The following is a 27,022-nucleotide window of genomic DNA, read 5'->3' on the forward strand; positions in this document are numbered from 1 at the left end:
TCCGGCCCCCTAATCTACATGCAGGGCGACAAACGCATTTCTTCCAATGAGGGTTTTTTTTTTAAGCACGTGATTAGAACCAGAGACTCTAATAGGCTTCAAAAAAGGGTGGGCTCAGGGCGCAGAGCACTGCGCCGTGAGCCTGCCCAGTTGTGTGACAATAGCAAATGAATATTCGCTATTGTCACATTGATTCTCCTACCGGCCAATCAGGAAGTGGTGGGAAGTGAGACCTGTTTCCCGATTGGCCGAAACAGAAGCCATCCTATTGGCCTATGAGGAGGAAGGAGGAGGAGGAGGGAGGAGACGTACGGCCGCCATGATGCCGATGAGAAGCATGGGAAGCCCGACCGACGGAGCCGGATCACGGAGGAGACTGAGGGGAGAAGCCACCGCCTCCACATGTCAGTCTGGGGGCAGCACAGAGTGAGTGAGCTGGCGACCGGGGGGTGTGTGGGTATGGTGCGCAGCACGGGCTGGAGTAAAGGGGGGTCCGTGGTCAAGTCCATCTGCCGACCCCCCCCCCCGCACACCGATATAGCACCAGCCGCCACTGCATTGTATAGTACTAAAAACAGGAAGCAGAGCCTGGGTAATGAGCAAATATGACTCCCCCAATGTACATAAATAACTCTGATTGATACCTAAAATCAGATCATTTGCAAGCTGATCACTTTTGCATGTATGTCTTAACATCGGAAAAAAAACACTTTCCATTTAGGTTTTGGCCTCGTGCTTGCACTTAATGTTTGCCATTAAGCTACACGAATAATAAATAATGATATCCTACAAATCTATTCATTTAGGCTTACTTCATTCATTCTTGCTTTTCTCTACAGTCTCTGGGTTTGTAGTGCAGCTTTGCTAAGCCTGAGGTACAAAACCGGAAAAGTGTATGTTTTGTACAATAAATAAGCAAAGTATTGGGCTGTCTAAGGAGGGGCTTTAAGTCTCACAGGCAACCATGCACAGTGCCAATCAGTTTAGGCTTTCATTATATCTTCTCTCTAAAACACTGCTACATCCTGCTTATATTGCTGCTCAGGAAGCACTGAAAAGCACTGGTCCGCAACAGTCACAACTATCTGACATCATTTGTTAAATACAAATACTAAAAAACAAGTGGAAACATATTCCTGTTATAACATGGAATTTCTGCAGGTAAGTGATTTTTTTCTGCATGTTTAAGTCATGTTTGCAATATAAACATAGTTGTGCTACCTGCTGTGACTATTGCATTTGTTACATCAGTAACAATCAATACATCAGTAACCTGTATGTGTAATATATATATTTTTATGTATATATGTATGTATATATATATATATATATATATATATATATATATATATATATATATATATATATATTTAATATACCTAATCTCAAGTAGAATTCTGCATTTTTTTATTTATTCCCTCAATTTACACAAGCATACAGCAGACTGGCAGCTTCCTTTATTTACTGTATACATCTTCCAATAGCAAAACTGTTTTTGTCTTTGCACCTTGTACTAGATTTCCATATCTGATGAGCAATTAATGTTTTGTAAGGCTGATTTGTTGTATTGTATAAAAAAATTAAAATAAATCAATGGTCTTAACTAGTGCATGTAGTCTCTCCCCTTCACTACCTCTTTCCATAGATATACAGCCAGGTTTTAAAAACTATTATGTAATTGTAAAAGTCAAGAAAACTAATTTGATCTCCTTACTGCTCCATAAATCATCTTTTAGGAGAAGACTTCATCCGGTAGGATGAATGTGTATCCTTTTGCATGCAGTGGTGATAAAGTGGTCTGATGCGAAAAGTTACCCTGTGACTTTGTCCTAAAGGTAGCTTTACTTGTTTTGTTTTGTTCCTGCAATTTCCATCAGATTTATGCCGCATACAGACGATCGGACATTCTGACAACAAAATCCTGGATTTATTTCCGACGGATGTTGGCTGAAACTTGTATACACACGGTCGCACAAATGTTGTCGGAAATTCCGATCGCCAAGAACACAGTGACGTACAACACGTACGACAAGCCGAGAAAATGAAGTTCAATAGCCAGTGTGGCTCTTCTGCTTGATTCTGAGCATGCATAGAATTTTGTGCTTCGGAATTGTGTACACACGATCAGAATTTATGACAATGGATTTTGTTGTCGGAAAATTTGAGATCCAGCTCTCAAATTTTTCTTGTTGGAAATTCTGACAACAAATGTCCGATGGAGCCTACACACGGTCGGAATTTCCGACAACAAGCTCACATCGAACATTTGTTGTCGGAAATTCCGACCGTGTGTACGCGGCATTACAGTTATACTGTATGATGGCTATACAATTAGGCTCTGATCTAGGGTGTTTGGGCAGTTTTAGTCTACTATCTTGGGTCAAATCTGTTTATTTTTGCTCATGCTTTTGCCATTAATTTATATATTGTAACTCATTATTAAAGTGGGCGGAGCTTAGAAACCAGCCCAACTATGTACTAGTTAAAAGCCGTCCAGGATTTAGAAAGAAGATACAAGATTATAACAGAAAAGCCTATCTTTCATGTAGTGAACTAAAAAATATGATTATTCTATTTTTTTGTAAATGTATATGGTTGGTTTTTATTTTCAAAATAAGAAAATAACTTGTTGATTTGGAACTTCAGGCCCAAAAACTTTAATCTAAATCCATGTTATGGGCAGTAAATACATTTGCAGACCCAGATGTTTTAAAATTAGCAGTGACACCATCACTGTTCCTCACATACCCTGTGCAGACAGCAGAGCATTGGGTGTGACCCAACAGGTCTATCAATTACAAGGTGCCTACAGAGAACTACAAGGGGGCATATATAAGACAAGTCACTGTACCCAAGGGGAGAGAGCACCAGAGACCACCCTTTAATACAAGAAACTCCTGGAAAGAGGCAAAGTGCAGAAGTTATTTTATGCTGGAATCCTGCCAGGAGCAGTGTTGGCACTGGGCACCCAGGGCACATGCCCTGCATCCACTATAGGATGGTCTTGGTCATCAGCCACTGCAGCAGCCAGCATCTCTCCCAACCAGCTGCATGTCACAGCTATTTACACTAAGGCTAAAGGAAGATGCCCCTAGGCTCCTCCTGGGCTCTGATGTGTCACATGACACAACAGTAGGTGGCACCTGGGAGGAAGAGCATCCCCTGGCCATCTGGGAGGGAGGAGTGATTGTACTGGGCACATAATGACCTGGAAGGGGAAAGATAACACAAATCGGTGCTTTGAGAGAGAGCATTTATGCTGGGAGAGAAAATCAGGAAGGGGGAATTCATGTTGGGGGGATTTGTGCTGGGCGGGGGCATTTTTGTGGGAGAATATTTCTGCTGGTATATGAGATTTTGGATGGGAGAGGATTTGTTCTGAGAGGGAGGATTTTGGAATGAAAACATTTCTTCTGGGAGGGGGGATTTGCATGGGGAAGGGATTTGTGCTAAGAGGGGAGATTTGAGTGAGGCAAAGATTTGTGCTCTGAGGAGATATTTGGATGGCAGAGGATTTGTACTGGGGGGGGGGGGGTTGGGGGCAAAGATCCATGGTGCAGGAGATATTTGGGGGAGAAGGATTTGTGATGGGGAGGTTGCATTTTTGGTTGGATAGAATTTGGCTTGCAAAATGAATTTGTGCTTGGGGGTGAGTGTGCAGATTAGTGCTGAATTTTTTGTGGGCTGAGGGGACTCCTGTAAGTAGTGTGTTGCATACAACTGACCCCTGCACACTGTTAATGCACTTTAGCCACACCCACTGCTTTCCATGGTGCATTATTGCTTTATTTGGAGTGCCCAAAGGTGCATCTTGTTTTTTACAATCCTAGCAATGCCCTTGACGCTGCACAGATCTGGAAGAAACACATAAAGGACACCAAGATTAAACTAATAATTTACAGTACATGCTTCTCTTTTTTAGTCAATATGTGTTTGGCCCTAGTTTTCGGTTTTTCATTGTAAATTTTACTAGCAAAAGTGTGACTGTTACAGAATCGCAAGGTTGGGGTGGTCTGAGTTATGAGAGCTGGGGTGATTAGCTTCAGGGGAATTGGATGCAAAGGAGGGGCGGGTAGACAGCAGGCACAGGATAACAACTGGGGGGGGGGGCAATAGTCATAAAGTGAAAGTGAGGGGGAGGTGTACACAGGCATGGTGAGTGAGAGGGTACAGATACAATAGGTGAAAGGGTAGTGCAGCTGTCATAATGAGAAGGGAGGGCTTGCAAGCTTGCAGGTGCACTGCTAGAAGGCAGGAGGGCTCTTTCTGCAGACATGAAATGGTAGATGGGCAAGATAGTGGTAGTAAAGGTGCATTGGTTAGTAGGGATGAGAACATGCCAACTGGCAAAAAATGTGTTGGAACACGCGAACACCGTTAAAGTCTATGGGACACGAACATGAATAATCAAAAGTGCTAATTTTAAAGGCTTATATGCATGGTATTGTCATAAAAAGTGTTCGGGGACCTGGGTCTTGCCCCAGGGGACATGTATCGATGCAAAAAAAAGTTTTAAAAACGGCTGTTTTTTCTGGAGCAGTGATTTTAATAATGCTTAAAGTGAAACAATAAAAGTGAAATATTCCTTTACATTTCATACCTGGGGGGTGTCTATAGTATGCCTGTAAAGTAGCGCATGTTTCCCATGTTTAGAACAATCCGAGAGCAAAATTACATTTCTAAAGGAAAAAAAGTCATTTAAAAGTACTCGCGGCTATAATGAGTTGTCTATGAGAGAAATCAAAAGTGCTAATTATAAAGGCTTATATGCATGGTGTTGTCATAAAAAGTGTTTGGGGACCTGGGTCCTGCCCCAGGGGACCTGTATCAATGCAAAAAAAAGTTTTAAAAATGGCCGTTTTTTTTGGGAGCAGTGATTTTAATAACTCTTAAAGTGAAACAATAAAAGTTAAATATTCCTTTAAATTTCATACCTGGGAGGTGTCTATAGTATGCCTGTAAAGTAGCGCATGTTTCCCGTGTTTAGAACAGTACGAGAGCAAAATTACATTTCTTAAGGAAAAAAAGTCATTTAAAAGTACTCGTGGCTATAATGAGTTGTCTATGGGAGAAATCAAAAGTGCTAATTATAAAGGCTTATATGCATGGTGTTGTCATAAAAAGTGTTTGGGGACCTGGGTCCTGCCCCAGGGGACATGTATCAATGTAAAAAAAAGTTTTAAAAACGGCCGTTTTTTTTGGGAGCAGTGATTTTAATAATGCTTAAAGTGAAACAATAAAAGTTAAATATTCCTTTAAATTTCATACCTGGGGGGTGTCTATAGTATGCCTGTAAAGTAGGGCATGTTTCCCGTATTTAGAACAGTCCGAGAGCAAAATGACATTTCTAAAGGAAAAAAAGTCATTTAAAAGTACTCGCGGCTATATGAATTGTCGGTCCCGGCAATACACATAAAAGTAATTGAAAAAAACAGCATGGGATTCCCCCACAGTCCATTACCAGGCCCTTTGGGTCTGGTATGAATATTAAGGGGAACCCCGAACCAAAATTTAAAAAAAAAATGGCGTGGGGGTTCCCCAAAAATCCATACCAAACCCTTATCTGAGCACGCAAACTGGCAGGCTGCAGGAAAAGAGGGAGGGACGAGAGAGCGCCCCTCCTGCTGAACTGTACCATGCCACATGCCCTCAACATGGGGAGGGTGCTTTGGGGTAGCCCCCCAAATCACCTTGTCCCCATGTTGATGGGGACAAGGGCCTCATCCCCACAACAACCAGGCAAGGTCAGATCCCACCCCCTCCGTGTGAATTGGTAATGGGGTACAAATATACCCCTACCATTTCACAAAAAAAGTGTCAAAAATGTTAAAAAAGACAATAGCCGGTTCTTGACAATACCTTTATTAATGTCTTCTTCTTTCCCCGCTTCTTCTTCCATCTTCTTTTGACAAGGGGACCCCCAGATCCTGCCCCCCCTGTGTGAGTTGGTAATGGGGTACAAATGTACCCCTAGAAGCGTCACACAACGGGAGATTCCCATTAAGGCGGATCGTCCGGAGGACGAAGCGGGGAAGAAGAAGCCAGAGGAAGATGATGGAGGAGAAGACCGGAGGAAGGTGCCGGAGGAGAAGACTGGAGGATGAAGCAGAAGAAGATAGAGGAAGAACCGGGGGAAGAACAAGATGGAGGAAGAAGAAGAAAACCAAAGGAAGACCAGAAGAAGATGGAAGAAGAAGCGGGGAAAGAAGACATAAAGGAATTGTCAAAAAACGGCTATTGTTTTTTTTTACATTTTTGACACTTTTTTGTGAAATTGTAGGGGTACATTTGTACCCCATTACCAACTCACACAGGAGGGCAGGATCTGGGGGTCCCCTTGTTAAAGGGGGCTTCCAGATTCCAATAAGCTCCCTGCCCGCAGACTCCCACAACCACCGGGCAAGGGTTGTGGGGATGAGGCCCTTATCCCCATCAACATGGGGACAAGGTGCTTTGGGGGGCTACCCCAAAGCACCCTCCCCATGTTGAGGGCATGTGGCCTGGTGCGTCCCCCTCCTCTTTTCATGCAGCCTGCCAGGTTGCATGCTCAGATAAGGGTCTGGTATGGATTTTTGAGGGGACGCCCACGCCATTTCTTTTTTAATTGTGGCGCGGGGTTCCCCTTAATATCCATACCAGACTTGCAGGGCCTGGTATGGAATTTGGGGGAACCCCCACGCATTTTTTTTTTAAATTTTGGTTCGGGGTTCCCCTTAATATTCATACCAGACCCAAAGGGCCTGGTAATGGACTGTGGGGAATCCCATGCCGTTTTTTTCAATTACTTTTATGTGTACTGCAGAGACCCGACAATTCACTCATAGCCGCAAGTACTTTTAAATGATTTTTTTTTCCTTTAGAAATGTAATTTTGCTTTCAGACTGTTGTAAACACGGGAAACATGCGCCACTTTACAGGCATACTATAGAAACCCCCCAGGTACGAAATTTAAAGGAATATTTAACTTTATTTTTTCACTTTAGGCATTATTAAAATCACTGCTCCCAAAAAAACGGCCATTTTTAAAACTTTTTTTTGCATTGATACATGTCCCCTGGGGCAGGACCCAGGTCCCCAAATACTTTTTGTGACAATAACTTGCATATTAGCCTTTAAAATTAGCACTTTTGATTTCTCCCATAGACTTTTAAAGGGTGTTCCGCGGCTTTCGAATTTGCCACGAACACCCCAAATTGTTCGTTATTCCGCGAACGGGTGAACAGCCAATGTTCGAGTCGAACATGATCATAAAGCCCATCCCTATTGGTGAGCAGTAAAGAGCACAGTGAAAAGAAGGTGAGTAGTGAAAGCAGGAATGGGTGAGGGCATAGAAATGCAGTTTAGTGGTAGGGGTTTGCGCAGGCATGGAGTGAGGGCAGTGAAAAGCACACACTGGTGCAATTGTCAGAAGGGGTTTAGGCACACTGAGGAGAATCTATTAAGACTGGAGCAGCCGTGTATGACAATCAATCAGCTTCTATCTTTAATTTTCAAAGCTTAAATGAACAAGTCAAAGTTAGAAGCTGATTGGTTGCTATGCACAATCAGCTTCTATCTGCTTCAGATTCTGTCTGCTCCAGTTTCAGTAAATCCCCATAATGAGTGCCAAGGGAAAGGGAGAAACTTGTGCAATGGGTGCTGAGAAAAGAGGGATGCAGATGTGGTTGGTGCTTTGAGAAGGGGGTGTAAGCACTGAGTGGTTATGTAGGCAGGTGTTGGGCTGCAGTATAGCTATCAAATTGAAGGTGGCACTGTGCTGTTTCTTCATGGTGGCAGGAGACCATTGAGGACTAATTTTTCCCCTTCTTTTGGCTCCAGGCAGTCATCTTAGAGAAGACAGCATAGCTTAATGGATGACAAAATTCTACAAGATTTGGGGGCCATATTGACACATTGGTGTGCCCACGGTGTGGGAGTAAGATAGAGACAGAGCTCCTACTAGATAGGGAGAGAGGAACAGTAGCATTAGAGAAAGGTACCTGTTAAGGAGGGAAAAATAGATTTCCTATTAGGGGATCTCAGCTTTTCAGAACAGTTTCTGACTGGCAGATGGATATGTGCGGGTGGGTATTTCGGAGATTACAGTGTAATGCAGTAACACCACAACCCTTCCAAGAGAAGTGCTCCTCTGGCATCCTTTGTTCTGTAAGTTTGTATCATAACACTACTGGAAAACTGCATTGAGGAGGGGGCTGCACGCACAGTGGGTGGTGAGAAAAATATATCTGCAGGTGCAGTGGATGCTGAGAGCAAGGGGGCTGCAGGCACAGTAGGTAGTGAGAGAAATATAGCTGCAGTTGTGGAAGGTGTTGAGAAAAGATGGGTTTGACCTGGTGGTAGGTGAAGGAAGGGGCGTGCAAGCATGATCAGTGGTCAGTGATGAGAGAAGGGGGTGCAAGCATGGTGGGTGAAGAGAAAGGGTGATGTGTCCACTATGAGAGAAGGGGAGTACAGGGGCAGTTGGTATTAAGAGATGGAGGGCTGCAGATGCAATGCGGGAATGGTCTTTGGTTTGGTTTATTGTATCATGAAATCCAGGATTTCCCAGATTCCTCTATTTAACTGCGTTGCACAGCATCATGTGTTTTCATGGTGCAAGTGGCCCATCCATAACATGGAAACGAATAAGGCTGATCCAAGGTGGTCACCATCCAGCACCACCACCAACATTTGAAATAAGATTGATGGCTTTACAAGGCCCCCCGCCCCTAACCAAGGGACGAGTACGGGGGGACGTGTGTCGACATATTTAATCGCCAACATACCAATGGCATGTTCTCCAATTCTTCACCTTCACGCATAATACTACGTTGTAGGGATGAGTACACCCCCCCGGTTCGGTTCATGGCAGAACATGCGAACAGACCAAAAATTTGTGCGAACAAGTGAACCCCATTAAAGTCTATGGGACTCGAACGTAAAAAATCAAAAGTGCTAATTTTAAAGGCTAATATGCAAGTTATTGTCATAAAAAGTGTTTGGGGACTGGGTCCTGCCCCAGGGGACATGTATCAATGCAAAAAAAAGTTTTAAAAACAGCCGTTTTTTTGGGAGCAGTGATTTTAATAATGCTTAAAGTGAAACAATAAAAGTATAATATTCCTTTCAATATCATGCCTGGGGGTTGTCTATAGTATGCCTGTAAAGTGGCGCATTTTTCCCATGTTTAGAACAGTCTCTGCACAAAATGACATTTCTAAAGGAAAAAAAGTCATTGAAAACTGCTTGTGGCTGTAATGTAATGTTGCCCCCCCCCAGCCCATTACCAGGCCCTTTGGGTCTGGTATGGATATTAAGGGGAACCCCGCACCCAAATAAAAAAAAAAGGCTTAGGGCCACCAGGTCCTATATACTCTGAATAGCAGTATACAGGCGGTCCCCGGATTACAAACAAGATAGGGACTGTAGGTTTGTTGTTAAGTTGAATCTGTTTGTAATTTGGAACAGGTACATTTTTTAAGTGTAGCTCCAGCCCAAAAATCTATTTTTAAGCTTTTTGGATAATATAGGGCAGGGTTATCACCCCTGTAACTTTTTTTGCTGTCTGTGCCCCTGTTCAGAAGATTTCACCTCACTTTCTATCCCAATGACAATTGGGTTTTGAAAATTTTGGATTATTAGGGAAACAAGGATTGGTGATAAAGCATCAGTGGAGACACCTTTTTCCCATATTAACTCTTACAGGAGAGAATTTCCCTTCCTAGGGGTAGATTTCCTCTCACATCCTGTTTTCTCCCTCAGTTTGTAAGTAGGAGTCGTTTATAAGTCGGATGTTTGAAAATAGGGGACCGCCTGTATATACTATACGGCCTGCCCTATACACTCTGTAGAAAATTGGGCCTTAGGTGTTGGTGGTACGAGAACACTGTAAGCCCTCACAGTAACTCTTGGTGGGCGCTGGAACGGGTCCTGCTTCGAAATATTATATCAAGAATTGTAATTACATGCCCCTGTTAAACAGGGGCAGAAATATTGGGCCTTAGGCGATGGTGGTGGTGGCACAACACTGTAAAGCTTCGCAGATACTCTTGTTGAGCAAAGAAATGGGCCCTGCTGTGAAATATTAGATCAAAAATTGTAATTACAATACAGTGCAGCCGTAGTGAAGTTGCTACTACTTTTCTGGTGGTGTACACAGTACACAATACAGTGTAGTGCGGTGTTGAAAAACAAAATGTACATCATGTCCAGAAGGCCACCAAGGAGAGGCAAACGCTCACAGGCCACTAAAAGAGGGCAAGCAAGCTCTGTGTCTACAGTCAACAGTGCTGGTCATGGACATGGTGCATCCTCTGCCGGTAGCCGTGGGGCACACTTGTCCTTTTTTCTGCTGCTGGCCATGTTATTGAGCCACAACATGCAGAAGAGCTAGTGGAGTGGATAACAAAGCCGTCCTCATCCTCCTCATCCTCCTCATCCTCTGTCACCCAGGCTCAGAGTAGTTTTCCTTCCTATGCAGCTGCCAAAGCGACCTATTCCACCGGCTCCTTGTCCACAGTCACTCCTTCCGTAGCCCAACCATCATGCACGGAGGAGTCCCCCGAACTATTTGACCACAGTGTCGGGTACATGCTGCTGGAGGATATGAAGTGATTTGAAGTCACCGATGTTGGTTCCCAGGTTGATGAAGGGAGTAACGTGAGCCTAGAGAGAGGGGGTGCCCAAGAAGGACAAGAAACTGGCAGTCATGTTCCCCCAGCTGCAGCATAGTGCCAAGTTTGCTCCAGTGACGAGGAGGGAGGGGATGATGAGGTCACTGACTCTACTTGGGTGCCTGATATAATAGAGGAGGAGGCACAACTTCAATGAGGCAGGATGTCCTCTAGGGGGCAGCTTAAGGGCAGCCACCCTACTGCATCACACCGCAGAGATCCGCAGGTGCAGGATGCTGCTGACTCCCCGCTGATTTTGAAACGTTCCTTGGTGTGGGCCTTTTTTGGACACGCATGCAGCAGATCGCACCATTGCTGTTTGCAACTTGTGTATGAAGCGGATCAAGCGTGGCCACAACAGCAGCTGCTTGGGCACCACATACTTGACCAGACATATGACGACCCCCATACAGTCTTTTTCCCGTATACTATATTTGAGATTTAATATCTCTCAGATATGATTCGGGTTAAATGAGAGTTTTTTGACCATGAGTGAAAGCTTTAACACAATAACAACATTTATTGGTGAGTAGTTGAAAGTCTATCTAATACACAACCATCTTTCTATAGTCTACCAAGGAAGAAAACATTAGGTTAAAATAAGAGAATTACATGAAGGAATACAGAGTATATTCCTGAAAACATTAATCTGCAAACATATTTAGTTACAAGAAAAATGCAGACCTTTCCCATAATTACCCTTTGCACCAAGGTTCCATTCTGATGGTTTCTCTCCCATAAAAGTGTGTGTTTCCCTCCCATCTAGTATATATCATTACATGCTGATGCCTCATTGGTTGGCATAGCGTGGCTCTGATTGGTGAGCTTCCCTATTCCTGGTTAAGGACTGGCTACATTTCCAATCCCTATACTTTGCATAAGTCAGCCCCCTTTAATGGAAATCCTTATGACTACTCTGAGCAGGAGCTTAAATTGGTTTTCCGGCCGAAATTATACTTTTTAAATAAAAGTACCCCTATAATACACAAGCTTATTGTATTCTAGTAAAGTTAGTCTGTAAACTAAGGTCTGTTTTATTAGTTTATAGCAGTAGTTTGTCATTTTATAAACTTACAGCAGGCTGTGGCCATCTTAAGTGTGGGCATCTGAAGCCAGACTGTATTTCTTCTTGGATCTCATCCTTGCAGATCTCGCACATGCTCAGTGCAGCACAAGCAGTGTAATAGGTTTCAGGTTAGGTTTCCATAGCAACGGCAGTGTCAGAGGAAGTTGCCGCCCCTTCCCAGAAGGCATTGCAAACAGGAAATGATGCCATGGGCCACGGCCAGGGAAGAGGAAGTGAAAAATGAATACAGCAGATATACAGTAGGTGCTGAGAAAAAAAATTTAAAATATCCAATTCGTTTACAGTGCACAGTTTAGTGAGGGATGCTGAAGAGTTGTCAAAGTGAGTGAAACTCCACTTTAACTTGAATTTTCCCGGGAAGTTAAATGTTGATTATGGGTTGGCCTCCTTTCATTGCATATCCCAGCATGGGATCCTTTGAAGTGAGTATGTGTAAAACAATGAGGTTTGGATCCCTTTGCTTGTATACACAAAGTATTCACCCGACTTGTCTGGTCTACCAGAGATTTCTGTGAAGAAAATATGTTCTGCCCTACATAGATAAAAGCTAAATTAAATATATTCATTAAATATAAATAAATTAAATATAAATTAAAAATAAATTACATATATTCATAATTACAATATCCGTGGGCAACAGCACTTGAAAGACCCACATCAAAGAAAAAGGGGAATTCTCTTTGCTCCTCATCTGGGATCTCCAACCCTACTCCAGTCCTCTCGAAAACCTGCACTGAGAGGAATGAAGGTATAGCAATAGGTGTCCCAAGTACTTGCAGCCAATCTGCTAGCAGTACACCACCATCTAATTTTAGCAGGCAAATTTCCCTACCCCAGTTGCTAAACCATAAAAAGAAATTCGGTCCCAGCCATCCACATGCTCACAGTCTGAATGCCAAGATTCCTCCTTGGGGGTTGCTGTTTGCATTCAGACCTCCTCCTGTGAGCTCTGGGCCAGTCCACCTCAGCTCCCAACAAGCTGATGTTCCGCCGGTTGGCCCCCAGCCTTCCACGCCTATGCCCAACCTCATAGGAGTACCTGTAAGTAGCTTATTGAATCGGGCTCTACCCCCCAGCTTCTTCTCTCTTCTCCCCTCCTCCACACTTACACAGATTAAATATACAATATTATTTTAGATGTTTTTTAATATGGATGTTCTTTAATACTCATAGACACCTACCTCATACTTGCTCCTGAAGAGTGGCGTTCGCCACGAAACGCGTTGAGCCAATAGATGCCCCTACGTTTATACCATATTACCCTACTACTATATACATACTAATTGGACCATACCAATCAACGATGACTATAATCACCTACTATGGAAACACACCTCAGTGAATTTGGCTATCTACATTATTTATGGCATGAACCAATTAAGTTGTTCTATTATGGGAGTACGAGCCATTACTTGGCCCCCCCGTTGTCTATAATTGCATCAGCTTTTATCTTTATTTCTACTCTACATTTAAACTGGATATATTTTTTACCAACTAAGAATATAATGGATTGTTATTGAGACCTGTTATCTATGAAACTGCTTTCTACAATGTTTACAATATACAATGTTTACAATATAAAATTATTTTTGTATTTATGATACATTTTATGTATGATGTAAGACTCGGCTCTCTTAGATACAGGTTGTCTATAGTACCAATATGGACCATGTTACAATGTGTACCTTTTCTACAATCTTATATTATTAAATCATTTTATGCCAATCGATGTCATGTGATGCTTCTACTTAACGTCTTTGGTTCTGCTCTATTTTTGGGTACCTGCCATATTCATGGTGGCGGTGTTGTCTCCTGGAGTGCATGTTTCATTTAAAGTCCCACCTTTTTTGTTCCTTGTCTGAATGCCAGCTTGGCCAAATTGCTAGCACTGCAACTACTGCCTTTTCAGCTGGTAGACTCTGCCCCCTTTCGTGAATTTGTGGAATGTGCTGTACCTCAGTTGCAGGTTCCAAAACGCCATTTCTTTTCATGGAAGGCCATTCCAGCTCTCTACCGGCATGTGGAAGGCAATGTTTTTGTCTTGATGGACAGGGCAGTCAGCAGTAAGGTGTATATTACCGCAGACTCATGGTCCAGCAGGCATCGGCCGGGATGTTACCTTTCCTCCACGGCGCACTGGGTAACTCTGCTGGCAGCTGGGAATAATGCAGGACAGGGTTCAGTATTGTTGGAGCTTGTTCTGCCACCACACTTCCAAAATGCTAACTGTGATTCTGCCACAGCTCTCTCCTCCACCCCCTCCTCATCTTCTTCCTCTATGGCCTCTTCTGCAGATTTGTTCTCTGAACCAGCGGTGCTCCGTAAGCGCTCAAGGGGCTACGCAAGAACTCAGGCAAAAAGATGCTATGCAGTGCATGAGTTACATAGTTACATAGTAGGTGAGGTTGAAAAAAGACACAAGTCCATCAAATCCAACCTATGTGTGTGATTATATGTCAGTATTACATTGTATATATGTTGCTGTCGTTCAGGTGCTTATCTAATAGTTTCTTGAAACTATTGATGCCCCCCACTGAGACCACCGCCTGTGCAAGGGAATTCCACATCCTTGCCGCTCTACAGTAAAGAACCCTCTATGTAGTTTAAGGTTAAACCACTGCTTAGGGGACAGGAGCCACACTGGGGTAGAGATTCTGTCAGCTCTGCAGGGGCAGGCTCAGAGGTGGTTGACGCCACACCAGCTTCAGCCAGGACTGGTTGTATGCGACAATGGCATCAACCTTCTCTTCGCCCTCCGACGGGGACACTTGACTCATGTTCCATGTTTGGCACACATCCTGAATTTGGTGGTGCAGCGGTTCTTGAGCAGGTACCCAGGCTTACAAGATCTCCTAGGCAGGGCAGAAAAGTCTGTGGTCATTTCCAACGGTCATACAATGCCAGTGCTCAGCTGGCTGACATTCAAAGCTAATGCAACCGTCCCACCAACCGCCTCATTTGTGACATGTCCACCAGGTGGAAGTCAATGTTGCCAATGCTGCAGCGGCTGTACACGCAGCAGAGGGCCATCAATGAGTACCTGTGTAAGTATGGCACCAGGACAAGGTCAGGGGAGCTTGGCTTCTTTTTGACAAGTCAGTGGCTAATGATCAAGGATGCATGCACTGTCCTGTCACCATTTGATGAGACCACGAGGATGGTGAGCAGCGACAATGCATGCATCAGTGATACTGTCCCTCTTGTCTTCCTGTTGGAGCACACGCTTCATGGAATAATGGACAGGGCACTTGAGGCAGAACAGTGTGAGGAAGAGGAGGACTTCCTTACCTCTCAAGGCCCCCTTTATCCAGATATTATACCTGCAGGCCCGTCAAACATACAGGAAGAAGAGGAGAAGGAGGAGGATTGTGTCAGCATGGACGTGGAGGATAACACTCAGAAGCTGTCTTCAAGGGATGGTTTTCAGTCCCCAGAAACCCAAGGAGTTGTACGTTGCTGGGAGGAGGTTGTTACTGATCATGTGATCCTTAGTGACCCAGAGGACTCAGAATCAAATGCCTCTGCAAACTTTCGCAGGCTTTGCAGAATCAGGGAGGCCATGCAGCGTAAGGACCCTAGGATTTGTGATATCAAAAAGAAGAAATCATTACTGGCTGGCATCCCTTCTTGATCCACATTACAAGGGTAAGGTTGCAGAACTCATCCTGCCTTCGCAGAGGATGAAACATCTTCAGGAGGCCTTGAAGAAAGGTTTGTGCAATGCATTTCCAGACCCTGTGAGGTTACAATTTCCTGGTGCTGGACAACGTGTTGCTGAGGCTTCTGTCAGGTCACCTGAGGCCAGGTGACAGATGCACACTGTTGGGGTCAGGAGTGCACCGCAAAGGTAGTGGACCCTACGACTGACTGCTGCGGATGTAAGACTAGGTGGTTAAGGAAGGCAAGTCCACTGGAACACCAACACAGATCCCACAGGGGCTAGAGCGTAAGATTCCCCAGGGTGCGGAGTCTAAGAGCCAGCAGGTGTTCACCAGAGCCTCTAGTACTGAGGATGGACTGGGCTGCAACTGGCTCCAGGTCGCGACCCCCAGGGTCTCCCAGCTCACGCCCACAGTAAGCTACAGGAGGACAGAGATAGTAAGGGAATAAGCCAAAGGTCGGGGCGACTAGCAGACAAGGATAAACATAGAACACGCCAAAGGTCAGGGACACAAGCACACAGGGATAGTCGAGAACAAGCCAAGATCAGTAACTGGAATCAGATGTGGAAGACACAGCAAGATGCACACAGAAGCTAAACACACAAAGGTTGATCAGCAAGGCAGGCTTGCAGTGCACAGGTTAATCTAGAGTTCCCTGATAGGGGCTGGGGTAGAGCCATGCTTTGAGGAGAGATTATTTAAGTAGCCAGGTGAGAGTGGCTGGCCTCTAAAGGTGAACACATGGAGGAGAGGTAAGCTGACAAAGATTACTGCATAACCATGACAGCTTCGCTCAGTCAGAGGAAGAGCAGTGGAGAAGGTGGCTGGCTCACCGATGCCTTTAGACAATTTTTCAGTCCTCAGCGCCAAGGTCTGATTGGTTCAAGCAACCTTCGCCAGTGTCTGCATTATATGGTGCAGGAATATCTAGGGGCAAGAGCAGACTTGGAGACCTTTCCAACAGAGCATCCACTGGGTTACTGGGTCTTGAGGATAGACCACTGGCCATAACTAGCTCAATATGCAATTGATCTACTGGACTGTCCTGCATCCAGCGTTCTTTCTGAATGCACATTCAGTGCTGCTGGAGGGTTTGTAAAGGATCATAGAGTGTGCCTGTCTGCAGACTCCCTTGATAGGCTCACATTTATAAAAATGAATCAGTCTATGATCAGCAGCAGCTATCAAGCACCTGATGCTGGTGTAACTGATTGATTTTTTTATGAATGTGGGATCCCTTGAAGACTGCAATATTTTTGGTTTAGGGCACCACCACCACTGCCTAAGGCCCAATTTTTCTGTCCCCGTTTAACAGGGGCATGTAATTACAATTTCTGATCTAATATTTCACAGCAGGGCCCATTCCTGCACCCAACAAGAGTATCTGTGAGGGGTTACGGGGTTGTGGCACCACCACAAGGCCCAATTTTTCTGCCCCTGTCCCAGCAGCAGAAAAAAGGACAAGTGTGCCCCACAGCCACCTGCAGAAGATGCACCATGTCCATGACCAGCACTGTGGACTGTAGACACAGAGCCTGCTTGCCCTCTTTTAGTGGCCTGTGAGCGTCTGCCTCTCCTTGGTGGCCTTCCGGACATGATGGGGATTTTGTTTTGCAACACCACAATACACTGTATTATGTACTGTGTACACCACCAGAAAAGTAGTAGCAACTGCACTATGGGTGCACGGTATTGTGTACACCACCAGAAGTCTAATAGCAACTATGGGTGCACTGTGTGTATTGTGTACTGTGTACACCACCATAAAAGTAGTACTGCTACTGCGCTAGGGGTGCACGGTACTGTGTACTGTGTACACCGCCTGAAGTATATTAGAAATAGTACACCAGGAACGGCCTGCAGTGAGATATAGCTAAACTGTATGCAGTGGATATATATATATATATATATATATATATATATATATATATATATATATATATATATATATATGTATATATATATATATATATATATATATATATATATATATATACACAAGACTATCTGCCTATATCCCTTATGGGGAGTTTATTCGAGCTAAACGTAACTGTTCAACAAACTCAACCTTTGAACTAGAATGTAAGGTCATCCATCAGCGCTTATTGGACCGAGGTTATAACGAATCTGTTACACACCAAGGACTAGAAAGGGTTTTGATGATGGACAGAGAGGAATTACTGTCAGATAAGCCTAAAACTGAGAGAGAGCATACAAATAAAAATAATAACAAACCTCATCAACCTTACAACTCTAGGAATAGAAAAACGGGTAAACCTATCACATTTGTAACCACATTTTCCCAAGAATATAATCAAATAGTCAGAATAATAAAAAAGAATCTGCCAATATTACATACAGCTAAAGATTATAAAGGAAATTCTGCAAGCAGGTTGCCTTTTTTCTAGCCGACGTGCGCCCACAATGGGGACTGCACTATCACCTAGTCTATTTTCATCCAAACAATGCCAACCCACCTGGCTCTCCCATCCTGGCAGTTACCCTTGTGATATAAAAACCTGTAGGTACTGTAACTTGTGTGATCTGGGTAAAACATTTGTTGCCACAGCTACAGGTGAAGAGTTTACTATACAGCAATACATCAACTGTGGCACAAACTATGTAATTTACCCGATCACCTGTATTTCATGCAGCCTCCAATATGTAGGCTGTACCACACGTCCTCTGAGAGCCCGTATAGGGGAATATTACTGTGACAATTAACCCAAATGCTAGAAATATTTCGAATGCAACACGTCACTTTAGGGAATGTCACCAGGGCGATCTCTCCTCTTTCTGCTTTAGAGGAATAAAACAGTTGTCTCACTTGCCCAGAGGAGATGACAGGGAGAGAGGGCTACTGGGGAGAGAAGCATGGTGGATTTTTAGATTAAAAAGTAGATCGCCTCAGGGGTTAAACCTGAGATGGGATCTGGATTTGGACTTACGTTAAGCATGCCTCTCCCCAGAGCCTCCTCTCTCTTTCTCTCTTTTCCTCCTCTGGTGTCTTTTTCACATACCTGAATTATTATTTTTATTTTATTTTTTACTTTTTGTATCTAATGTTTTTTGTATTTCATGGTGTGTTTTGATCATGTATATGTGCATGAGTGCATGCATAAGTGTGTGCACACATGTACTTATTATCACTCTAAGGTGTGTGACAAATAGTGGCATACATATGGATCACCCAATATGCAGTATAGCTGATTCCCCTTTTTTGGATAATTGCCTGTAGTCAATTAAGACAATTAATGGGTGGAGCCAGTGATCCTCGGAGCTACTATTTATTTTCAAAGTTTCATGTTTGTAATGTGGTTATGACTAAAGCCTTATAGGCTGAAATGCGTCAACTGTTCTTACTTGCGTTTGGTCATTGTGGCTTGTCAATAAATATTATACTTCTTAAGACCAATCACTGGAGTGCGGATCATCTTTTCCTCATTTTCCTACTCAGCCAGCGACTGTGGATCGAGCACCTGGGATCTCTGCTTTCTATGTGATGTATGGGTAGTAGCACTGACTTTTTTGTTTATATCTGTATATATACAGTGGGGACGGAATGTATTCAGACCCCCTCAAAAACTTAAACAATGTCCCTTTTTCATACACAGGAAAGTCTCAGCCAGGAGGTGGCGGGGGTAAGTGCCAGCCAGGAGGTGGCCGGGCCCAGTAGCCTGCCCGATACCTATGTTCCCCCCCATCCGCCTTCCACAAAAAAGTGGCAAGAAGAGGAGTAACCTGGAGGAGGCAACAATTGGCCTATTTTGAAAGGCTACTGCGGCCCTCAGAACACCCTACAGTGTTCAAGAGGACTTTGCATACATTACAGCCTGCAAAATGCTGGAAATGGAGGAGGGCCAACGCCTAATATGTGAGTATCTCATCTTCCAAGCCCTAAATAGGGGTTGAGGGGCCAACTCACAAGCCAAAGCCACGTTTGTGAGTTCAACCATGGTCCTCCTCCTCCAGGTCCTCCTCCTCCTCCTCCACCTCCTGCCACACCTCCAACACCAGAGCCACAGCCTGGAAGGAAACGTCTAAGGAAGACCAGAGAGTGATGGCCTGGGTTCAGTCTGGTCTGACAAAAGATGCAGGCTGTGGTATGACCACAGCCTGGGGACAGATATGTCATCTGCTGCTGTTTCTGATCTCTTGTAGTCCTGGACCAGATTGTGCTCACTATTATAAGGACTCCTCAGGCCACCAATTTTGACTGTAAAATAATTGAAGTGTACCCTGAGGTACAAAGGCTTCGCAAATTTCACCAGTTTCTCCAGCGTTGCCTTCCTCCTTATTTTGTTATGACCCAGAATAAATGGATATTTATTTTTCACAAATAGTTGCCTGTGTGTTTTACTTCAAAAAGGACAGTTTGTTTGTGAGGAGGCAGGTACATTTCAAAAATACAATGTGAAATTAGCAAGGGACACCAACACCAACCTCCTTGAGATTCTAAAATACAATATAATAATGGTGTTGTGGTAACTTGACACACAAAACCCACAAAAATAATTATGGAGATCACCAAAAAAAAAACCACAAAAACAGGAGATCTTGATTAAAAAAACAAACAACAAATTATCAAAAATATAAAAACATAAAACCCCAAAAAATTTTGTTAGATCTGACAAATACAAATATTATATTCATGAAATCACAAGAAATATTAAAGAAAGAAGGTTGTGAGAAGTCTGTGTGAATATAAGCAGCAAAACAACTTCATTCTTCTAGCATTATAAAGAAGAAGAGAGTGCGCTGCATTAAACAATTTAAAACATTGCAGCGTGACGAAAGTGCTATATCCATTACGAATGCTAATTTTACCAGACCGAGCAGTTCCGTCTCGGAATTCATTCTGAGCATGCGTGGCACTTTGTGCGTCGGAATTGTCCACACACGGTCGGAATTTACGCCAACGGATTTTGTTGTCGGAAAATTTTATAGCCTGCTCTCAAACTTTGTGTGTCGGAAATTCCAATGGAAAAAGTCCGATGGAGCCCACACACGGTCGGAATTTCCGACAACAGGCTCCGATCGCACATTTTCCGTCGGAAATTCTGACCGTGTGTACAGGGCATACGAGTCATTAACCACTACTCTCTGAATTCTGTCTTTTAGCCAGTTTTCTATCCATTTAGAAATTGATCTTTCCAAGCCTGTAGGCTTTACCTTACTCATGAGCCATGTGTGGGGAACTGTGTCAAACGCTTTTTCAAAATCCAGGTATACCACGTCCACAGCCACCCCTCTGTCCAAGGTTTTACTTACCTGCTCATAAAAAGAAATTAGGTTTGTTTGACAAATTCTGTCTTTCATGAATCCATGCCGGCTGTTGTTTAAAATATTTTTTTCCAGCAAAGAACTTGTTTATTTGATCTTTTATTAAACTCTCCTGTATCCCATAGAAATGGTGATTACAGATCCCGGGGAAGATACTTAGTGGTAATAATTGAAGTTTATTCACGCAGGTTAGCCCTGGTAAATGTATATATTCCCCCTCCTTTTACAGGGAACATCTTGTATGAGGTGTTGGAGAAATTGGCGCCTCACGCTACATTACAGTTATTGGTGGCTGGAGATTTCAATAATGTTCTCAATTATACATTAGACACGTCCAACCCACGCAGGGCTCCAAACCACGACATGTCGCACTGGGCGGAAGCTGCGGGTCTCACTGAGATCTGGAGATGGAAGCATCCCACTGACAGATGCTACTCATATCTGTCCTCGGTACATGCTTCGTCCTCCAGAATAGACCTGGCATTTGCCAATGGGGCTTTATTGTTTAGTAGCTGGGGCATCCGACCTTCAGGGGGGTGTATCGGATCACACTTCATCAGCTGGGATCTCCAACCCCACTATACCTTCAGTCCTCTCTGAAACCTGCACTGAGAGGAATGAAGGTGTAGAATTAGGTGTGTCACAGCCAAGTACTTGCGGGCAATCTGCTATCGGTACACCGACATCAGATTGTACCAGGCAAATTTCCCTGCCCCAGCTTCTGCACCGCCGAAAGAAGTTTGCTCCCAGCCATCCACATGCCCAGCAGTTGAATGCTAGCTTGGCTAAATTGCTAGCACTTCAACTGCTGCCTTTTCAGTTGGTACACTCTGCCCCCTTCTGTGAGTTTGTGGAATGTGCGGTTCCTCAGTGGCAGGTTCTCAAACGCCACTTTTTCTCATGGAAGGCAATTCCGGCTCTCTACCGGCATGTGGAAGGCAATGTCTTGGCCTCGCTGGACAGGGCAGTCAGCGGTAAGGTGCATATTGCCGCTGACTCATGGTCCAGCAGGCATGGACAGGGATGTTACCTATCATTCACCGCGCACTGGGTAACTCTTCTGGCAGCTGGGAAGGATGCAGGACAGGGTGCAGTAGTGTTGGAGGTTGTTCCGCCACCACACCTCCAAAATACTACTAGTGGTGATTCTGCCACACCTCTCTCCTCCACCCACTCCTTTTCTTCTTCCTCCATGGCCTCTTCCTGTGCTGATTTGCCCTCGGAACCAGCGGTGCTCCATAGGCGTTCAAGGGGCTACGCAAGCATGCAGGCAAAAAGATGCCATGCGGTTCTTGAGCTGGTGTGCTTGGGGGATAGGAGCCACACTGGGGCAGAGATTCTGTCAGCTCTGCAGGGGCAGGTTCAGAGGTGGTTGATGCCACGCCAGCTTAAGCCAGGTATGGTGGTTTGCAACAATGGCACCAACCTCCTCTCTGTCCTCTGACAGGGACAACTGACCCATGTGCCTTGTTTGGCTCACATCCTTAACTTGGTGGTTCAGCAGTTCTTGGGCAGGTATCCAGGCTTACAGGATGTCCTGAGGCAGGCCAGGAAAGTCTGTGTGCATTTCCGCAGTCATATAATGCCAGTGCTCGGCTGGCTGACCTCCAAAAGGAATTTAACCTGCCCAAGAACCGCCTAATCTGTGACATGCCCACCAAGTGGAACTCAACGTTGGCCATGCTGCAGCGGCTACACATGCAGCAGAGGACCATCAATGAGTACCTATGCAACTATGGCGCCAGGACAGGGTCAGGGGACCTTGTTTTTTTTTCCCCACACCAGTGGGCTATGATCAGGGATGCATGCACTGTCCTGTCACCATTTGAGGAGGCCACGAGGATGGTGAGCAGTGACAGTGCATGCATCAGTGACACTGTCCCTCTTGTTCACCTGTTGGAGCACACACTGCGTGAAATAATGGACAGGGCACTTGAGGCAGAACAGAGGGAGGAAGAGGAGGTCTTCCTTACCTCTCAAGGCCCCCTTTATCCAGACAGTGTTCCTGCGTGCCCGCTGATCACACAGAAAGAGGAGAAGGAGAAGGATTGTTTCAGCATGGAGGCGGAGCCTGGCACTCAGCATCAGCAGCAGTCTTCAAGAGATCATTTACGTGGCTGGGAGGAGATGGGTGCGGATCATGTCATCCTTAGTGACCCAGAGGACTCTGGGCCGAATGTCTCAGCAAACCTACGCTGCATGGACTCCCTGATCCTGCAAAGCCTGCAGAAGGATCCTCGTATTCATGGTATCAAGGGGAGGGATGATTACTGGCTGGCAACCCTCCTTGATCCACGTTACAAGGGTAAGGTTGCAGACCTTATCTTGCCATCGCAGAGGGAGCACAGGATGAAACATCTTCGGGAGGCCTTGTAGAAAGGTTTGTGCAGCACGTTTCCAGAGCCTGGGAGGTTACAATTTCCTGGTCCTCCTGGACAACGTGTTGCTGAGGCTTCGGTCAGTCACAGAAGGAGCGGTGGAGAAGGTGGCCATCTGACCAATGCATTCAGACAATTTTTTAGTCAGCAGCCCCAAGGTCTGATTGGTTCCAGCAACCATCGCCAGCGTCTGATTCACATGGTGCAGGATTACCTAGGGGCAAGATCAGACTTGGAAACCTTTCCCACCGAAAATCCTCTGGGTTACTGGGTCTTGAGGATGGATCACTGGCCAGAGCTTGCACAGTATGCAATTGAGCTACTGGCCTGTCCTGCATCCAGCGTTCTTTCGGAACACACATTCAGTGCTGCTGGAGGATTTGTAACCGATCACAGGCTGCGCCTGACCACCAAAACGGTTGATCGGCTGACCTTCATAAAAATGAATTAGTCTTGGATCACCAGCTACCAAGCACCTGATGCTGATGTAACCGATTGATTTTTTTTTAAATGTGAGATCCCTTCAAGACTGCCTATGCTGATGCTGAGTGACTATCCTGTTATGCTGAGTGACAATCCTCTTCCTCCTCAATTTTCATGCTGATAGCTTGTAAGAACATTTTTGGTTCTGGGCACCGCCACCAGTGGCCAAGGCCCAATTTTTCTGCCCCTGTTTAAAAGGGGCCTGTAATTACAATTTTTGATGCAATAATTTGCAGCAGGGCTCATTCCTACGCTCCAACTAGAGTATCTGTGAGGGGTTGCAGTGTTGTGGCACCAGCACCAGTGCCCAAAGCCCAAATTTTCAGCCCCTGTTTAACAGGGGCGTATAATTACAATTTTTAATGCAATACTTTGCAGCAGGGCTCATTCCTGCGCTCCAACTATAGCATCTCTGAGGGGTTGCAGTGTTGTGGCACCAGTGCCTAAGGCCCAATTTTTCTGCCCCTGTTCAACAGGGACATGTAATAACAATTCTTGATCTAATATTTCACAGCAGGGCCCATTCCTCCGCAAACCAAGAGTAAGTGTGAGGGCTTACAGTGTTGTGGCAACACCACTACCACCGCCAAAGGCCCAATTCTTCTGCCCCTGTTCAACAGGTGCATATAATTACAATTCTTGATATAATATTTCACAGCAGGGCCCGTTCCAGCGCCCACCAAGAGTAGCTGTGAGGACTTACAGTGTTGTGGAACCAGCACCACCACCACCAAAGGCCCAATTTTTCTTCCACTGTTCAACAATGGCATGTAATTACAATTCTTGATCTAATATTTCACAGCAGGGCCCGTTCCTGTGCCCACCAAGAGTAACTGTGAGGGCTTACAGTTTTGTGGCAACACCAACCCCTAAGGCCCCAATTTCTGCAGAGTATATAGGGCAGGCCCTTACTTTCAAGCATCCAACTTACAAACGACTCCTACTTGCAAACGGAAGGAGACAACAGGAAGTGAGATGAAATCTCCCCCGAGGAAGGGAAATTCTCTCTTCACTGATGCTTTATCACCAATCCTTGTTTCACTAAAAACCCCAAATTTTCAAAAAACATTTGTCATTGGGACAGAAAGTGAGGGGAAATCTTCTGAAGAGGTGCACAGACAGCAAAACAAATGTTACAGGAGTGATAACCCTTCCCTATGTTTTCCAAAAAGCTTAAAAATAGATTTTTTGTCTGGAACTACACTTTACAAATGTACCAGTTCAAAATTACAAACAGATTCTACTTAACAACAAACCTACAGTCCCTGTCTTGTTTGCACCGCCTGTATACTGCTGTTCAGAGTATATAGGGCCTGGGGGCCCAACGCCTTTCCTTTTTTTAATTTGGGTGCAGGGTTCCCCTTAATATCCATACAAGACCCAAAGGGCCTGGTAATGGACTAGGGGGGGTACCCATGCCGTTTGTCTCACTGATTTTCATCCATATTGCCGGGACCCGACATTTCATTAAAGCCGCAAGCAGTTTTAAATAACTTTTATTCCTTTAAAAATGTCATTTTGTGCAGGGACTGTTCTAAGCACGGGAAACACGCGCCACTTTACAGGCATACAATAGACACCCCCCAGGTACGATATTTAAAGGAATATTTCACTTTTTTTTTCACTTTAAGCATCATTAACCGGTTCCCGACCGGCGCACGCGATGTACATCGGCAGAATGGCACGGCTGGGCAAATGGGCGTACCCGTAGGTCCCTTTGAATTTGCCGTCATGCCATTGCGTGCGCACCGCCGGCAGTGCATGCGCGCCGGCTGGGAGCTCCATGAGTCGGGTCGCGGGTCCCGCGGACTCGATCACTGTGGGGATACCCGCGATCTCCTCACAGAGAGGACGAACAGGGAGGTGCTAATGTAAACAAGCATCTTCCCATTCTGCCTAGTGACAGTGTCACTGATCTCTGCTCCCTGTGATCGGGAGCAGAGATCAGTGACGTGTCACACGTAGCCATGCCCCCCCCCACAGTTAGTAACACTCCCCAGGACATACTTAACCTCTCCCTAGCCCCCTAGTGGTTAACCCCTTCACTGCCAGTGTCATTTACACAGGAATCAGTGCATTTGTATAGCACTGATTGCTGTATAAATGACAATAGTCCCAAAAATGTGTAAAAAATGTCCGATGTGTCCGCCATAATGTCACAGTCATGATAAAAATTGTTGATCGCCGCCATTACTAGTAAGAAAAAAAAATTAATTAAAAAAATGCCATAAAACTATCCCCTATTTTGTAAACGTTATAACTTTTGCGCAATCCAATCAATAAACGCTTATTGCGATTTTTTTTTTACCAAAAATATGTAGAAGAATATGTATCGGCTTAAACTGAGGAAAAATTTTTTTTTAAATATTTTTTGGGGATATATATTATAGCAAAAAGTAAAAAATAATGCGTTTTTTTCAAAATTGACACTATTTTTTTGTTTATAGCGCAAAAAATAAAAACCGCAGAGGTGATCAAATACCACCAAAAGAAAGCTCTATTTGTGGGAAAAAAGGACATCAATTTTGTTTGGGAGCCACGTCGCACGACCGCACAATTGTCAGTTAAAGCGACGCAGTGCTGAATCGCAAAAAATGCACTGGTCAGGAAGGGGGTAATTCTTCCGGGGCTGAAGTGGTTAAAATCACTGCTCCTGAAAAAATGGCCGTTTTTAAAACTTTTTTTTGCATTGATACATGTTCCCTGGGGCAGGACCCAGGTCCCCAAACCCTTTTTAGGACAATAACTTGCATATTAGCCTTTAAAATTAGCACTTTTGATTTCGAACGTTCGAGTCCCATAGACTTTAATGGGGCTCTAAAGTTTGCGCAAACTTTCGGTCCATTCCCAGGTTCTGGTGCGAACCGAACCGGTGGATGTTCGACTCATCCCTAGCCACTAGACTTATGTTGGTACTACAGCATGTTATTTCCCCTGACCAGACAGGTTTTATGCTCAAAAGGCCAAGGATATTAATTTGCGCAGGGCTTTCACCCACACTCAGTTGGGCCCAGATATTTCCAGCGGTGGGATACTTGGGTCTTTCTGGATCTAGAAAAGGCCTTTTATTCCGTGGACTGGAACTACATGAGGGTGGTATTGGAGGTTCAGTCCTCAGTTCCGGAAGTGGGTCGATATTCTATATCATTGCCCCACAGCAGCCATAAAGCTAAACAATATGTTATCGGAATTTTTTCCAGTGCATAGGGGCACTCGCCAAGGATGCCCTTTATCCCCGGGTCTTTTCTCTATTATGATTGAACCCTTGGCTGTGGCCTTGTGAGCCTCTGAGGAGGTACAGGGGATAACGGTGGGTAGCTTGACAGAAAAAACTGCACTATATGTGGACGATATGGTTCTTTTTTTGCGAGACTCCAAGAATTCCCTGTCGGCAGTTTTAGACATTCTAAATTCCTTTGCTCATTTTTTGGGTCTGAAAGTCAACTGGGGAAAATCCCAGATTCTCTAACTCAGGAT

At 44.6% G+C, this 27,022-nt stretch overlaps 1 protein-coding gene across 1 annotated transcript in view; it reads left to right on the forward strand.

Moving 5' to 3' along the window:
- The first annotated feature begins 973 nt into the window (after positions 1–973).
- Positions 974–27,022, forward strand: part of CYB5R1 (cytochrome b5 reductase 1) — a 102,374-nt gene continuing 76,325 nt past the window's right edge. The window contains exon 1 of the mRNA XM_073618010.1: positions 974–1,161. Coding sequence (XP_073474111.1) covers positions 1,147–1,161 — 15 coding nt within the window. The 5' untranslated portion in view covers positions 974–1,146. The remainder of the gene's footprint in view (positions 1,162–27,022) is intronic.

Source organism: Aquarana catesbeiana, linkage group LG02 (genome assembly GCF_042186555.1).
Source record: "Aquarana catesbeiana isolate 2022-GZ linkage group LG02, ASM4218655v1, whole genome shotgun sequence".
NCBI classification, from domain to species: domain Eukaryota; kingdom Metazoa; phylum Chordata; class Amphibia; order Anura; family Ranidae; genus Aquarana; species Aquarana catesbeiana.